At 45.1% G+C, this 17,674-nt stretch overlaps 1 protein-coding gene across 25 annotated transcripts in view; it reads left to right on the top strand.

The window, feature by feature from the left end:
• The window catches only part of FBRSL1 (fibrosin like 1), a 513,458-nt gene that overhangs the window by 448,281 nt on the left and 47,503 nt on the right, over positions 1–17,674 (top strand). For all 25 annotated transcript variants that reach the window (XM_071763661.1, XM_071763655.1, XM_071763656.1 and 22 more), the window contains one exon: positions 8,925–8,970. In XM_071763661.1, the coding sequence (XP_071619762.1) occupies positions 8,925–8,970 (46 nt within the window). The remainder of the gene's footprint in view (positions 1–8,924; positions 8,971–17,674) is intronic.

The following is a 17,674-nucleotide window of genomic DNA, read 5'->3' as shown; positions in this document are numbered from 1 at the left end:
AGGCTGTAGCAGGTACTGACACTGAAGGAAGAGCAGTGCCCAAACCGCAGTTCACTAGAATGGGCAAATTTCCTAAATCACTGCATGATTATGATGGATGAAGTGCTTGGAGGGGGCAGGGCCAGTGCTGCTCCAGCACGGCTCACGTGACTGTAATATTCATCTTGTAATAAGAATCTCTCCTACGTGTTATTCTGGTGGGATTGAAAATTTCCCAGTAAACCTCTTAGTGAACTGCTGAATTAAAAAGGGATCTTCTTAGGTGGTGAAGCCTTCCTGAACCACACGATCCCTGCAGTTGCAGCATGAGCTGCCCAAACTTGTGATGCTTCCACACCCAGAGATGCATCCTTAGGTCAGTTATCAGATGCTGATGGGCCAGTGGACCCATCTTAAAGCTCACACTCTCTTGAGATTTGCCTTCACATTCAGTATAAATGCACGCAGCACGCTGCAACTTCGGGTGAAGCCGGGGTTGTGTTGTATGTCCAAACTAAGTAGTTTTCTGAATAAAAAGGGAGCTCACTTCATAACTCCCATCTCCTCCTGGATTGCACAGCTGTGAAAGGAGTGGACCTGGGAAAGAACAGTGCTTTTGTGCAGCACAGTTATGTGTTTAACATAATAAATGTTTATTGTCCTCTGGAGCAAAGGAGCAATAGGCTAAATTATAGCCCAGGGAAGGAAAGCTAGAATCATGAGGTATAGGCTGTTAATTATCTTTTTTTTTAGCTGTCATAATGTACTGGCGTTTGTCTGCAGCTCCCCCCCTCCCACTGCTCTGTTACCTCCAGCACCACTATCTCTAAAATATCTGCTTCCCCTGCCACTGCAGCCTCCTCCTCTCCAGCCTCCTGCTCTTTCATTTGTAAGGCATCTCCTGCCTCCTGAGAGATTTGTGACTTCCCAGCAGCCGCTTACGGTGATAAAGGCCCTCAGACTGCCTCGCTCTGATTAATCAGCCCTCGTGCAGCCTCGATAGGGTGTTAATTTGTAAACTCAGTGGACAGGCAGTGGTGATAAGCCTCCCAGCTGCTGTGTGTCTGCCGGGGGGATGGGCAGATAAGGCTTCAGCCCTGGGATGCAGCCAAGAAATATTTTGGAGCGGTGAATTAGAAACAACAACAAAAGAGCCTTCTGCAGAGAAACTCCTTTGAGGCTGCTGCGGGTAACACATCAAGTTTCAATAGCAGTGGACAAGAGCTGCCTTCCTGATAAGCTCCCTGACCAGTCCAGGAAAGGGCCACGTCAGGATTGCATCCCTAACTGGGAACTTCTGTCTGTGCGTCATGGTCCATACTAAAAGGACACTGCAGTTTTTTCTGTATCTCATATATTTATTGTGGTTCACCTGATCCTTTTCATTTGATGCTGGGTTGTCAGAGGGCTGTCTGGCAGGATGTGTCACGTGCAAAAAAAGGGATAGACACAAAGGGCATCCTGAATAGTACCAGTATCAACTGATTATTGAGGATCTCCAAATGTTTGCTGTGATGTTGTTCACATGAAGCACTGTACAGGGTCCTCTAAATGTCTGGTGTATGTATTCAGAATGGGAAAATATCATTTCCCTTAAACAGCAGATCATTCTGAGTTATCTTCAGACCAGAGTGTTGCAGTGGTCTGAGAAACAGCAAAGCATCGTGTTCAGCTCTGAAATACCTAAGCAGATTGGAGAAGATTGCACTGACGACAGGCATTTATTCTGCTTTCCTTTTCAAGGTCCTTGTGTTGAATGTTTCTGGTGTGCTTATGCATTTTTCTCCTTTTTATTGAACTAATGATATTTTCTTCAGAAGTTGAAAGGAGGAGATATTTCTCTGAATTTGTATCAGTGCTTTGGTTCAGCTGAATCCTAATGATTCTGTCATTGTTGGCCTCCCTAATTGTTCTAATATTATCTGACAACATGCAACAGACCACAGAAGCAGTTCCTTCCATGTCTGCCAGTGCAGGTTGTTATTCAGTACATTTTTGGGCTGCAGCAATTCTCAGACAGACAGTGACCTTTTTATGAAATCAAATGTCTTGCAAAAACCCTCTTGGTCTCTGAACTGTGATTTATAGCCATTTGTGTTGGAGAAGGCTGCAGGTGGGATTTAGGTGACACGTAATTGGTTAAAAGATAAAATGAAATGAAGGTTGCCCTGCTGGTACGGTGATGGCAGGAGCTACAGGAATGAATTGCTTGGCAGTGCAGAGCGTGGCCCTCCTCCTCCCGCCCTCCTCCATCAGTTGCCAAGTCCTGTCTGGCAGGCCATTACAATGATAAATGCAGGTAGCTGGCAAAGACCACAGCTGAGAGTTTGTTCTAGCATGCCAAGCCCTGCTTGGCATTCCCAGTTGGTGCCAGCATTTGCACTCTTACTCAGTTTGACGGAAACCAGGACACGAGGTGTGAATTTATGTCCGCATCCTTCCAGGAGAGAGTTGGGATAATGAAATGCCAAGGCAGCCCTGGGAGCAGCAGAGTAATTTGGTAGGTACCAAACAACAGTCTGCCACCTGTCACTTGCAGTACAGTCCCTGCTCTCCCCCATCACTCTGCCTACAATGCAGCCTTTGAATTATAAGAAGTTTTAGGTAGTTCTGCAAAGAGCACTCTCCATTCCAGTTGATTTACTGCAAATAAAAACCCATATCCCAGCCAAACAGATAGCCTGGCTAGATAGTTTGGAGCTGTAATGACAATAATACAAGCTACTAGAGTAGTAGTGTGTTGCACAGCATTCCCAGCCTTTCATATTTGTAGGCAGGTTTCCCTCACATCAGTAGCAAAAGCTGAATCTGTAATCAAGTCTGTGGGTGCCTAAGTCAGTGTCTGGGTAATGGAAAAATTTGAAATGTGGAAGTCCAGGCTGAAAAACCTGCCTGTTCAGGATATGGGGATCAGCTCTCAGGAAAAAGCCTGAGATCTCTTGTTTGAGATGTTTAAAAGCAGATTGCAGAAAGTCCTTTTATAAGTGTTTCGTGGAGAATTGGTTTTCACTGACTGGGAGGTGTATCAGTTGCCCTTAAAACATGGACACGTTTCTGACCTGTGATCAGAGATACAGACTGATGCAGTGACACTGGGAGAGCATCTGGGTGCCATTCATAGACCAGACTCCCCTGAAGCCAGGTCAGTGGTGTTGTCCATGAGCACAGAAGTAAGAACAACCCAACATGTGGAAAAGAAAAGCAACATCTACTGCACGTTCTGCTTTTCCTCTTTTTTTCCTGCTAACCATAACTGACACTTGCCTGGTGGGAATAAGCCAGGACTTGAAGCATCCAGATATGGAGCAATGGGGAAATCAGTGCTGGTTAGAATGGCAAATAGCCAGGAGTGTAAAAACAAGGTAGGGTTTGGTAGCAATTTGAGAGCTGAGCTTTGAGGGAAAAGAATACTTAAATACAGACCAAGGGCACCTTAATTTAAATTAGTGTGTGCATGCACAATAACATTAAGCAAGTATTTTGGTTGTGTTTAATGAGGGACAGATGGAAATTTTCTTTTCTGGTCAGTGTCTCTACAAACAGCTGAGGGACTTTTTGCAGATGTATGACCAGCAATAGTGAGGCCCAGAAACTCCCCAGCTTCCCCCTTTCTTCTCCTTTACAAAAATTTTTGTAGTGCATGTATTTACTTATTTATTGGAGCTGAGTTGGGAAGGAGAGGAGGGATTTTGATCTTTTCCTTCAGGAGACAGCGACTGCTCAGAGGATGAATCATAAAGCATGGGTAATGGAGGGAATAGGGAGGGGAAACTCTAGGCTACAGCCATTCTCCAGAGGCTGGAGGGCTGGTTTATGAAAAGAGGGTCGGGGACTTAGCAAGCCTGTGCCCCAAGGCTGTGATAGCAGACATGCTGGAGGTCAGACATCCTGCTGCTTTCAGGGCATTAGGTCACCCCTTGTCACAGTAAGAGGCACATCTGTGCAATAAGCTGACAGACCGTGGCAGCATATGTCTAAGAATTACAGTTGCTGCTTTATCTAAACTAGTCTGATCTACCCCAAAATGGTTGTAAAACAATGAGGAACATGCTTCAGATTCAGAATGGAGTTATTTTAAGCTTATCAGTCCGTTGCCAAAAGAGAAAGGTCCAAAACGAAACCGTAATGTTGAACTTGCAGAGGAGCAATGGGCTTGGCTCTTCCTTGCCCTGCACTGCCTGGGTCAAACATGCATCAGTACAGCATTTCCTTCAGTGCTTTCCAGTCAGCATCCACTTTGCTTTCTGTTTGCCATTGTGTAAATTCAGTGGTGAACTGGGATCTCTGCTTGTATGATCTCTAAAGCCTAATTTCATTTTCTGTTCCCAGACTTGTGCTAGCTTTTCAAAGGGGCTGTTGCAAAAAATAGTCATGGTTATACAAACTGCTCAGAGAAAGAAGTGTTCTTGGGCAAAAAAGTTAGGAGTGCACTGTGAAAGGTCCTTTCCAGGCCTGTGCCAGTACTGAATATTCATGTGCTAAATGACTGTGAGGTGGGAACCTAAACAAGGATGTTGCTGTATGAAAGTATAGTCCAAGAAGCTTTTTGTCTCTAATGGACCTTCTGTAGGCTTTAACTTCTATATGAGGGCCTCAGGAGGAAAGGGCACAGGCGATGTCTTTGCTGTTGGGAGATAATCACAAATTGCAGTATGCATTTGTGGAAGTCCAGTGTGTATCCTGTTCCCTCTCACTTAATCCCTTACACAGCTGGGTTGTGCTGTGCCCCAGCCAGCCGTGTGTCACAGTAAGGTAGTTCAGGTACTTCTTTCTCCAGCTTTTTTCCCTGTGATGGTGTATGAAATGACTGACTTGCAGGTCTAACTTCTTTCTTGTCTTTTTAATTGAGCTGTGATTTCCTTCCAAAAATTATTTTGGCTGTGAAAAGACCATAGGTTTCCTTGAAACATCCCCTTACAATGCAGGCAGTGTTACCCCTGGTTGTCTCTGTATCCTGGAGTGTGTTGAATACTTCCCTGTGAATTTTAGTTTGGTTTTTTGTGTGTGCATGTGTGTGATTTTTAGGCTCCTCTTGCGCCTTTCCATATGTATCAATTTCCATTTCCTACAGAGGAATTATAACCCAAACAGTACCTTCCTGTTTGAGTTATTGTTCTCATATTACTGAATGAAGGAGTCTGGTATGAATGACTTACAGACTCAAATGGAAACCAGTAAAGTAATACTGTCGTGTGCTGAAGTTTTCCACTAGACAAGCGATCAAGTGGCATTGGAGTGGTTGGTAAAAGTAGGGGAAGCAGATCAAAGGGAAGAATGAAAATTCATCTAGAATTTCCAGGCAGCATCTGTGCTTTACGCTGAAAGTTTCTCTAAGTACATCCAACACTTCTCATTTAAGAAACTCCTAGAAAAAAGGTTTTCTTGAGAGCTTTTTAGTGCTTGCTAAGTTCAGTAATGATGTGAAAACAGTCCCTCTTGAGACGGGCTCTTGGCTGTTTAGAAGATAGGCGGCTGTCCAGAAATAGAATTTAAAATGTCTTTTATTGGCTCCCTTTCCTTCTGCCTGCCATACTGGACTCAAATTTGGAGGGAATACTTGGTTTTTGCTCTGCAGAAAACACATGTACCAGATCCCTAACACTTTGTGGTCTTGCTCCTTGCGAACCAGAGCTGCAGCCTTATTAGCAGCTCCTCAATCTTCTGATCAGAAGGGGACCTGCAAAGCTTGAGTGACATCAAAAAGGTGATGGGTCTCAAAAGTTTGAGCACCATGAGAGTATCTCAGAAACCATGCTGCTCTCTGAAGTAACTTGTGTTTGTTTCACTTTTGGGACAGATGTTAGATATGTTTAAAATGCAAAGGTTGTAACTGGGGGTGAGGGTGGGACTTGGCAAGCAGCAGTTTCCCTGAGAACTTGCTTGGCCGGGGCTCTGCTGCCTGCTCCACAGGGGAGAGAGATAAGCAACAAATGTACAAGGAGGGCTCGTGGTGTCTTTTGTCTGGTAGCTTCAGGCTGGGGATGTCTGGTTTATTCAGCAACAAAAAGGAATTGGGGGAGCACTGAAAGACCAGAGGGTTGCATGGAGCTGCTCCAGCTGCTCTCATCCCTGAGGTGGTGCTCCAGGTGGAGGCAGGCAGGACATGGTGAAAGGGGGGAAATGGAAATTCCTAGTTTTGTTTCCTAATTAAAAAAAAAAGTGTGGTTTCTTGGGATGGGTTGAACCCATCCATATAAAGTACTCCAAATGCCTGGTTTTGCTCAAAAGAGAAGAACTCCACTTTTTTTCTTAAACATATGCAAATTATTTGCTTGAAACAGCAGAATATTTTGGGAGGGGACTTGCTTTAGAAGATGCATTAGTATGCTGGATTTTTTCACTCATTAGTGGGCTCCCTCAGACACATAGCTTTTATTATATGCTTTCTTTAAAGGGTGACTGATGGAATTGAATGATGTATTCAGGCTCTTCCTCCCCTAGCTTCCCTCCTGCCCTTACAGCAGCTCACAGAATATCCTATAGCACAGGAATTCACTGTTTCAGAATGGTGCTTGTTTCAAAAACTGCTCAGACCTGGAGCTAGAAGTGAGAGCAAAAGTTCCCGTAGACTCTGGGTGTGAAGGTTTGTGTCTGCAAGCTGCGGCTGTGGTGTTGAAAACACAGCTCTGTAAATGTTGACTCTGATTGTTGAAGGCGTTGCCACACACTGATAACAGAGGACTGAGCAGTAATCCGTGTGTCTTTCTCTTAGAAGTGTATTTTTTTTTGCTTGACTTCCTTAAACACTGTTTTTATATAGTTTAGACCTGCAGCACTCGTGATTAAACACTGCCAGTCCGTGTGAAATCCTCAGTACTGGATGAGGCAGAAGGGGGGGAGCTGGGGTGGTTGCCATGAAGCAGCCTCAGCAGGACCCAACTTTGCTGAGCAGGTGAAGCACAAAGCTTCTCCCTGCCAGGGAAGCTGCTGCCAGAGCTGGTCCTGCAGCCAGAGGTGGCTCGCTCAGGACAGAGCAGCTTGCCAGCCCACAGGCTCCTCTGGAGGGCTGCACACCCACACCCCAGCAAGGGGTTAGGATTTGTGGCTCAGCTGCAGATTTACTGCTTGGGCTTTGGTGCAAGCCACGCCGAAGTTTCATTGCCTATAAAATGGGGGAATCTTATTTATCCACCTGCCACGTGGCCTAATGCTTCTGGAGTGCTTTGGGGTTAGGTCCTGGCTGGGCTGAGCTGTCAGTCCTGGTGAGTTCTCCGAGCCTGCAGATGTGTTCTGCAGCCCTGGTGACTTTGTGTTGATTGTAAGTGAAAAATCTCTTAACAATGGGTTGTAAATTCCGAGTTGGCTGTCAAAACATTTTGTGCACCACTGTTGTTGCTGCTGTGTGACACTGTTACACTTTCTTTACAAATCAGCCTAGGCAAAACCTTGATTTAATCCTGGTTCTTCCTCTCTTTAATCCATGCAGTGAAGGGATCGTGCAGGTAACTGATTTTCCCTAAGATTATAGGATTTTTTTGCTGAGCTGTGTAACGATCATACATGCCACAGCTACACGTGCAGCTTTGTCGTGGACATAATTCAGAATTTCTTTCTTATGTGTCTCAACCTATTTTTCATGTTGTTTTCCCTCTCTTTTTTATGCATTTGCATTAAGTGAGACATTCAGTGCTTGCAGTACCACTTTCCTTAGAAATAACATTAATAGATCACTCCTTCTTGCTTATTACTATATTTCATGCAGATCCTCTTGCATTTTACTATTTGTTTTTTCCTCTGAGTTGTCATTTAAGATATATAACAATGTAATACAATTCATAGTGCTCTTTATCATGCAAATCTCCCAAGGCACCGTAGAATAAAATCAATAAAATCAAAAAGAAAATCAACTTAGTTCAGCCATGTGTTGAATTAATTCATTTTTTTTAAAGCAGAGTCAGGGGAGAAAGGATTTTTTTTTTTTTTCACTTTTAATGTCTTTTCAGCTTTGTACCTCACCCCATTTTGTTTGCACAGCAGTCAGTGCCAAAACAATGATATTTTCGGCTGTCTTGTAGATGGTTGTAATGTTGATTGTGCTCCCTGATCCCAGACCAGCTTTGATTCTGTAGAGGCTACTTGCTATTCTATCAGATAGCGAGGAGGAAAAGCTTATGCTGAAATAGGGTGACTGTTTGATATGAGGGGGGAGGGAAGGAAGCCATCAAATTAACTCATAAAATCTTTTATTTACAATGAATGGACATTTTTCCCTGTCTGTCATTATCATCTTGTCTGTAACCCAGTGACCCTGATTATCGTGAAGCTGTTTACAAGGTTCAGGTTAATTGGATTTCTTTAACTATTTCCCAGAGCTGTAAGGAGCACAGATACACTGCTGTGGAGTTCAAACAGCATAGGGAAACCCAGTTTGCAAGGAGATGGGCTTCTTCCAAGAGGAAGTCGTTTTATTTCATACTCAATTAAGTGCATAGCAGCATGTACCTATCATTTGGCATAATATTTATTATACTACACCCTCTTTCATACGGATGTGTTCAGTTGCAACTTGTGTTTCCCACACAAAAATTACATTTTGCATGTTCAGCGAGAAATGAGCTTATTTTCAATGAGAGAGGCTTTGAAATGTGGTGGTTTGTTGTTTTGTTTTGTTTTGTTTTTTTCCTTCAGCTTGATAGCAGTTTCACTGGTTTTGTTTTTATATGAAGAATCATGGATAAAATAGCTGTGCATTGCATGGCTGCCTAAATAAACGAGACAGGAGGATATAGCTGGGTGAGATCAGGACAGTACTTGTATATGCTTTGCTTTCATCTCCTTAGGATGCATGCTTATTTTTTAATGGCACAACATTGCACCCTCCAGGTGTAATGTGTAATTGCAGGTCTACAGATAACCAACTTGTTATATGAGCTGAGTTTTTGTGAGCAAGCCTTCCTAGATTCTCCTTTAGTATTACTCACCCTCCTTTTCTCTTTCTTTTTCAGGCTTCTGTAGGCTCTGAGAAGTTGTTCTCCCCTGCAGCAAATAAAGGTAAGTGATCTGAAGAAATGTTTTCCTTACCTTAGAGCAAGAGATTTGAGTTGCGAATCCATATTGTGCAAATAGCAAGACATCAGTTTTGCCAGCACCTTTGCCATAAAGATCAGCTTTACAGGCTTGTCGTGATTAAGTTAAAGTTAAGAGCTGCCTTGTGTCAGTGTGGGGTGGGACTTCTTCCCTACCAGTCAGATTTGTAACCACTGTCTTAGGGAGAGAGATGACTGACAAAGGAGAAGTCAGTCTTTACTGTAGGCAATATGCTTTTTGTCAGTAATACTGTCAAACCCTTATTTCTGTTTAAAAAAAAACAACAATATTTCAGTGTTATGTGTATTATCCTTGCACATCTCTCTCCTGCCAGTGCCCACAGAGCATTTGTGTCTGTATAGCTCAGTTCTCCAAAGCAAGGTGGAAGGTGCTCAGCGTGTTGCAGAGTTTCAGCTCACAGCCTCCCACTGTTCCTGTTAATTGAGAGCTACCTGTGAGACCTGCTGGGTGTTGCTAAGAGACTGCACCAGTTCAGGTTCCCCTTGGGAGGTGCAGCAACCTGCCTCTAAATACTTCAAGCCCTCCTTTGAGGACTTGGTACAGACATAAACCGGGGATATTCGGGTTTCATGTTCTCCCAGGGATACTCTCACTGAGATGGAGCAAAAATACTGAATAAACAGCCTTGGCGAGCAAAGTGTGGTTTGTGATGGAAGGCATGGCACTAGGTATGGCTCCAGTTTGTCATTTGAGGAGCTTGATGGTGTGGCTCTGGATGAACTGTCAGCATATGTGGCTGTTCTGCAGCATTCCCAGCACTGAGCTGCAGGATAAGATCATCTCAGAGCAATGATGAATACTCGGGACAAGGAAATACCCTGAAGGGGAGATGAGGCCCGTTAATAAGAAGCAATGAAATAACCTTCTTGCCTTAATTCAAGAGGGCCGAGAAAGGACAAGTTTGCTGTTGTGTAGGGGTGGGTGCTGGCCATGGGAAGGTGGTGCAGTGGTTGTGTGCTCCATCACCTGGTACAGACCCAGTTTATAGCTGGGCTCTTTAGCAGTGGCAAGTGTTAGGAATTCTCTTTCTTTCCAAGTTTTGCAAGTTTTCAATTCCAAATGTGGAAAACGATGACAAGCCCATTATGTTATTACATTTTCAGATACTTTTACAAAAGTATGCAGCTTTATCTGATGAAGGAGGGAAGTTTAAACAAATGGTGGGGGATGAGCGTTTCTCTTCTCTCAGCCTTGGCTCTCTGATGTGGCAAACCAGATTTCCCATATGGCACTGCCTCAGCAAAACAAAAATCTTGCCATTCTGAATAAATGTGTGGCACAGAGATCTGCTCGAGAGGCTTATGTTGAAGTGTTAGCAGCTTTGTTGGCTCCTCCTCATGCTGAAGCCCGAGACCCCCCACCCTCCCATATCACAGAGCAGCTTAGCAACATGAGTTTTCAAAATACCTCCTTACCAGGAACTTCATGTGTGAATGGCTGTGAATTTGCTGTCTTGAAGTCTGTGTTCAAGGCTGTTTATATCCCTGTAACTGTTCCTGTTTGGTGTACTGTGGGTGTAGACATTGCCAGCTTTGGGAACATTAGGGTTCAGATGATGGGTTTTGTCTCAGATTTCCCTTTTCCTGGCCCTATACGGGTGTAGCTTTGCCGGTCAGCCCAGGCTGCAGTCACGGGCAAATTCTGCTGGGGCTACCTCAGCTTTCAGCATTTGCCTTGAGAGGTGAGAGAAATCTGCTTGGGTGAGATTTTGTGCAGCAACCCAAACAACACTAAATTCCACCCCTCACCCCGTTATCACTCCCGCAACGCCAGAGCCAGATTTGTCTCTCACACATGTAAATCAACGCCGCCGCGCTGCGACCGGGCTCGGTGGTGCCATATGGCTGGGAGGAAAGTGACTTTCAAAGCGTGGCACTTAAATTCCTTTTGTGTGATAAAAGCATTGATTTCAGCCCCGTGTTCTGCAGGGCTGGAGCCGTGGAGGCTGCACGGGGAGGGGATCAGCTCCACACGGTTTCCCGATGGGCGCACATGCGGCACGGCACGTGCTCGGCCTCTCCCGTGGGCATTTGCTCTGTGCCCTTCTTTTGTAAACTCTTGTGCCTTTTTAGAGAGATATTAACTACCAAATCTGCAGCGTCTATGCTACTGCTTTTATTGAAGGTAACCAGGCTTTTAAAACACAATAAAGTGGATTCATTGTCTGTTCCCACAAACTTTCCCTGGGGATGTGTCAGCCTGGCTATTTTGTTTTATGCCATCCTGGTTTATCAGCAGCTTAGCAATGCAATTAAGTATTAAGATAGACAAGTTTCGCTTATTTGAGGCTGGAACAGCTGTAAAACGTAACCTTTGACCATATTTCACAGCTCCACAAAAGGCCTTAGGAGCAGTGTCCTTTGTCTGGGGCTCTCTGGGTAACGTGGTCTCATCCCCTCCCTGCTGGGGCCGCGGTGCTCCTCCTGGTGACACCAGTTCATCTGCAACAACAGATGCACGGCGTAGATGTCCACTTTGGGGACCTGTCACTATTATGCAGCAGAGAGGTGCCCTGACCCGGGGTGACCTCGGCAGTCACAGCTGTGAAATAGGCTGAATGGGGCACTTGGAGCTTCCAGGAGAAGAGGAGATTAAACTCTGTGTGTAAGGAAATAATAATTAAAAGTAAAAACAGAGAATTCCTTATCTGCTGTGCTGACAGCTCTTTGTTTTCTGCCGGAGAAAAGTGTTTGTTTAGTCAACTTGTCTCCGCAGCACAGAGTTACAAGGGCATTTGCTGCTGAGAGATTGTTGTTACATCCTCCCGGTGAATAAATCGATAAACAAATAATAAAGGCTGCTTTGCTCTCTGATGCAACTCCTTTCTCACAGGAATTTCCCAGCCAGTCCCTTGCTTTTTGTGAAGGGCAAGTGCCAAGCAGGTCAGGGGAGGGATGCATCCATCCCTCTCTCCCGGTGGGTGGATGAGGCAGAGGGAGTGATGGTGACTGACAGGAGGGCAGACGTGCTGTCCATCTGAGGAGGTGAGAGGGATGTTCACCCCTGTCAATGGGAGGACTTCTGCCTTCCTGCTGTGATGATATTTTCAAGTGTGTGTGGAGTTAGGGTAGTTTGTATTTTAAGGACTTGAGTATCACATTCCTGCTGCTGGCCCCTCCTGCAGTGGGCTTCCCTGATGGGTCTGGCTGGAGGCAGCTGAACCTTCTCCCACCCCTTCTTTCTCCATACCTGCAGTACACCAGGGAAAGCAGGAAAGGTAATGCCTTTTCTACCATAATAACCCTGCACCTGCAGCCTAGGACACCTGTGTTTGAAGCAGGGTTGCTGTTTGGGTTAGGGTGACAAAGGCATCTTAAAGTAGGTGTTTCCCCAGTGGTTTTAGCATTAGCCAAGAAACATCTCTATTGTAGGTTAAGTGGAGGGTGGGCAGCAGCTGAAGTGTCTCGATTTATAAACCTGGGCAAGCTGTGGGTGTGGAGGTGCCACCTGTGAGATGAGGGGATGTCCCAGAGCTCCCAGGGCATCAGCTGAGATGCCCATGGAGGAGCCAGACCTGCACAGCCAGGTCTGCTCTGTAGTCCCAGGGAGGCTCTGGGCAGCAGCAAGGGGACAGGAGCTTTGCAGTTTCTTGGAGCTGACTACTTTGCTCCTGTCTTTGGATCAAAATCAAGCTGAATGTGGAGGGAGCAGTGTAATCCCTCTGTCTGGTGGCACAGAAAGACTGGCCAGGACCCAGCTCTGCCCTGGGCTGGTTGGGGGCTCACTGAGCTCCAGGCCTCAATTTCCACCCCCTTGCAAATTGAAGACTAATGCTTGTCAGCCAAGTGTGCTGAGAGACTTAATTAATGAATGTTTATCAAGCAATTTATCAAGAGATCCTTTTAATGAGAGATTCCGTAAACAGTGCAAGTCTTCATTTTCATAGCAGTAATAAATGACACTGAAAATAAGTCTTATCCTTCCCCCGCATAGGCACCCCCCAGGAAAAAAGATTGCCTACCCTCTGCTCTCGCTTCTCCCTGGGTTTCTAGGCAGAGGGCTTTGAAGTGCTATCTTTCATCATGAACTGTACACATCCTCAAAGCTCTAAAGCTCACAGCCTGTGTCTTATCCCTCTGACAAGAGGGAGCCAAGCTTTCTCGGTCTGCAGGTCGTAATTGTCAGCCATGGGATGCGCCGCAGCCACCCGCCCCAGCGGGCTAATGCAGCTTATGATTCTTTGAAGTTCCCTCCCTTCATTTTCTGTCCTCTTGACCAGAAAACTGTGCCTTGGGCCAGCAAGAGAGATTTCTTGTTCAGAGACGACACTGAGCCCTGACAAGCACATCTGAACCAGAGAAGAACCCTTGTTCCTCTGAGATCACTGCTCCGTAATGTTGTTGCCTTAAGGGGACTGTCTCTCCTTTTTCTCTCTGCTTCTTCTCTTCCTTTTTTTTTTTTTTTTTTTTTTAAATTCAGCACTAAACTGTCACGCTGAATCATTTTAAAAGCTGGAAGTACAAAACCTCCAGCGTAGGACATGCTGTTAAAACCTGATGGTTGTTACTGTGAGATGGGGTGAGAGGGGAAAGGAGGGGAAGAACGGGAGGGCAGCAAGTCAGCTCTCCAGGAGGAACCTGTGAGTGCTCGGTGAAGCAGAAAACAACCTGAGCTCAGCTGAGCTCAAAATCCCATGCTTGGTACAGGTTTGCAGCAGCACAGCTTAATGGTTGCTCAGTGCTGACAGGGGAATTGAGTGCCCAGTGTCTCCTGTGCTTGCTGTGCTGCTTGCGTGCTTTGCTCTGCTTCTGGTCCTCTCTCCCTGGCCCTTTCTCCTCGGTTGTCAGGGTCAGAGATTCCCTGTCTTGGCTGGGGCAGCATCTGCTGTTATTGGGGCCACTTCTCCTTCAGGACCTCTACTGTGCTGTAGAGCTCCCCATCACAAGCAGGTCTGCAGAGACACGAAGCCAGAAGTCTCACAGCACCTGGCCAGGCAGTTAGCTGTGTTTCACATGAATGGAGATCAGAAGACATATTAAGAATTTTCCCAGTTTTCTTGCATGGGGCCTGCAGTGGGGTCTGAGCTGTAGGAAAAGCAGAGGTGCATCCTGTCCCTTGGTCTCGGTTTCCTCCCCCGGTTCGTTTGTGGTTTGTAAATGCTTGGGAGTTGGCAACTCTGGGTCCCCTGAACTACTGCTAAATCCTGTATCTGAGCTCCCCCAGCATCCTCTTTTTGAAAAGTTCTCTCTAATTCTGTCACTGCCTGGATAAGCACATCAGCTTTCTTGAATATGCATATACATAATGCAAGTGGCCTGGGAAGGAGGAGGACTTCGATTTTCAGAAAATGTGGATGACATACCCAAGTCACAGCCAGTTTTAGCCACATTTCAGAACAAAACCAAATGCAGAAATGGTGCCTTAATCACAGTCTTCCTTTCTCCTTGCAGTTCCCTGATTTTGCAGGCCCTGTAAAGCACTCAGCTTTCCCTTTGGGAATGGGAATGTGCTCTCAGTCTCCCGTTTGCTGTGTTAAATGGATCTAACAGTAGATTAGGATATAGCCACCCCTATCCTTAGCAGCTCTCTGTGAAAATATGATAGACAAGTAGGAGAGACCATTCCCCTTAACCACACTGTCCATTCAACTTCCTAAAACTCAGCTAGACTGCAAAAATAGGTAATGTATTAGCTTGGACATAAACTGGTGCCTCCCAAAGCTGGAGCTTTCTCAGTCAAGCACTCAGGTTTTCTTGCTTGCACCATTTGCCATGCAGTTTGCACAGCTATCTTCTGGGTTGTCTCCCTCAAGCAGCCAGCATAGAGCTTTCTTTGTAGCTTCAGGCTGTAGCCAAGAGAGTTGAAAAGTTGAATTATAAACATTTCCAGGCCTTCTGGTTGGTGTCTTGTGTTTTGTTTTGTTATTTTAAGGATGTGGGGTATGTTGCTGCATTCCTGTCAGTGGGATTAGAATGAATAGGAGCAATACTGTAGGAGATAAAACGTGTTTAATTATTTATTTGAGTATTACAGACCAAAATTGCTTTTTGATTTAAAGCATCCAAGTCATGGATATGTTTTTGGAGTAGAGAGAGGCACGCAGAAACATATATATGCACAATTACCTAGGGTAAAATAAGAAATCTCTTTGCTCAACTGCCCTTCCTCTGCAGAATTTGTTCATTTCCTTAAAGATTTTAAATTTCAAGTGCGGCTTTGTTAAGTATCATGGAAAGCTAACTGCATGCTGTGCCTTGCCCACCAAAACGTAAATAAAATAAATAAAGTCTTCGTTCTATAAATGTTATGAAGTGGGTGGTTTATTTTCTTTAATTACAGTTTTTATTTAAAATAAACTATAAAAGCAAAATAATATGTATCCTGAATGGGCTGGCACAAAATCATATTGATTGAGTAGGCACATTCTGGCTTTCCTCAGTTCATGTCAAAGTGGATAAAAGGACAATCAAGCTGTAAATCAGGAAAAAAAAAAAAAAGAAAAAAAAAAGTTAGTAAAAGAAATTCCTTCAGCATGCTTTTAAAGGATGTTTGAAAGATACCTTTTTACTCCTTGTTTATAGTTTACTCATCTTGTTTTCTTGAGTAGCAAAAGTCAAACCAGTAAAGTCTTAGTGCTGTTTCCATCTGCTGTCCCTGACTGCAGGATGCTGGTGCAGGTTGTATCTCAGCACCAGAAGGATGCTGTAGGGCTGTAATGTTAAGAGCAGCAGTTGCAACCCCCACAAAGCAATCGGGTCTTCTAGATTCTGCTTTTAAAATACCTCAGAGACATGTTTTATTCATGTAAGATTTAGTAAAGCTTCAGTTTCTCAGAGAATTAAGTGCTGGGTACAAACCTGATTGGTGTGGATGAGCACGGTGGTGCAGGATGAGGTGTCCAGACCTCTCATGAAGGTCTGAACACACCATGGCCACCATGTCTGTCCAGTTAAATCAGCCTTGCTCCTCATGAAGGAAAGTCCTTCTCTGCAGCCCATCCTGACCTGTGCAAAGCCTGAGCTTGTGCTGTATTTTTGAAGCTCTGCGATGCTCCTTTCTGTGGGGTGAAGGGGTTTGGCAGGTTACCATGGGCAGTGTAACAGCCCATTAGGGACTCCTGCAGAGAGGGGACCCCTCTGCTCAGGGCAGGTCACAGGTACAGCTGGGGATCACCAGTAATTTGACAGGGCGGTGGGGGTAAGGAGGCTGGTGCAGGGGGAGCTGCATCTGACCCCGGGGCAGCTTGTGTTTCCTTCTGAGCAATCAATGAGGCCAGGCCGTGCTGTTTAATTGCAAATGGATCTGGTTACTCCTTTGTGTTCGATGCTTTCCGGGTCTCTAAGTCCCACTGAGGTTCCGGCCTCCAGCAGTGGAGACTAAAGGACAAGAGGATGCTGGCAGCATCTTGCTGCTTCTCTCTCTCCTCTCACCACCCCCCCCAGAGACCAAAGGTTTCCTCCCAGGACAGGAAGGTGGCTGATGAGCAGGGTTCTGCCTGTGTGGCTAGAAGCAGTGGGTCGTGCTATGTTTTTTGGGTTTGTGTTGTTTGTCTGTTTGGTTTTTTTTAAATAATCTTCATTCGAAATCACTGTTGTAAGTCCTATAGCTCCCCAGCCCTGGCCCATGGGAGGGGAGGAGGGCAGCCAGGTTCAGAGCTTGCTTTCAGCCCACAGGGCTGCTGCCTTTTTCTCCTCTAATAAGCGTGAGCAGTGCTCACATGTGCTCACCACTTCTCTCACCTCTGTGCTTCGCTGCCCATCCTTCCTGCTAACAAGGGCTGAACACAGTTCCCTGTGGAGCCTGTTAATGTTGCTGCTGAGCTGCCCTGGGACTCCCAGCGTGAGGCTTTCCTTCCATTTCCACCACTGTGCATTTTGCCCCAGCTCCCGGGCTCGGATCAGCCCGGTAAAGCCATACTGACTCCATTGACTTCACTGGATTTATTTGAGTTTGCACCAACATATAAGAGAGCAGGACCTGGCATGGTGTTTGTGTTTGCGTGTCTGTGTTTTCTGAAAAGGATACTTGTTCTAGTTTGTTGGATTTTTCTCCAAACAGTAAATATTTTCTTGTAAATTGCTGGGACAGAAAAGCGACTGCAGTGTTTTCAGTTCATTTATTTGCTTTAAATTGATGGCAAAGTCTCACTGGAGGTAATAGGAAATTAAAAGCTTTCTTTTTTTTTTTAACCATCCTGCAAAATTTATTGCAGAATTATATCCTCGCTATGGGATTCTGTCGGACAGTTCAAAAAGCCTGTGGAAAGGTCCTCGTTTGCTATTAAATTTTAAGTTATTGAAGTCATTTTTATGGAACCCTGTTAAGTTTCTGAAGAAACATCTTGGTTTCATCGCTAATAAATTCTTTAAGGCTTATCCATAAGGGAATAGTCAGACTTCCAGATCCCTATCCAGTGAAACGGCCATGAACTTTTTGGCTGTTGGAGATAAATTCTTTGAAGATATCAGCAAGGTGAGCAGGAAAGCCTGATGGCACCCAACATCTTCTGGCAGGGTGAGATTACAGTTCTGCACCAGTCAAGCCACTAGAGTTTGAGAGGAGGTTTTAGAAAAAATGAGTTGCTGATTTTTTTAAAGGTGAAGAAGATTGCAGATGGATCCATAGAGTTAACTCCTTGTACAGGGGTTAAACTGAGCCCCCAGTGAATACCATCGTGTTTGGGAGAGCTACAGCTTTGGAAAAGAGG

Source organism: Heliangelus exortis, chromosome 19 (assembly GCF_036169615.1).
Source record: "Heliangelus exortis chromosome 19, bHelExo1.hap1, whole genome shotgun sequence".
In the NCBI taxonomy this organism is placed as follows: domain Eukaryota; kingdom Metazoa; phylum Chordata; class Aves; order Apodiformes; family Trochilidae; genus Heliangelus; species Heliangelus exortis.
Note: the sequence above shows the minus strand (reverse complement) of the source record. Positions and strands in the feature narration are given on the sequence as shown.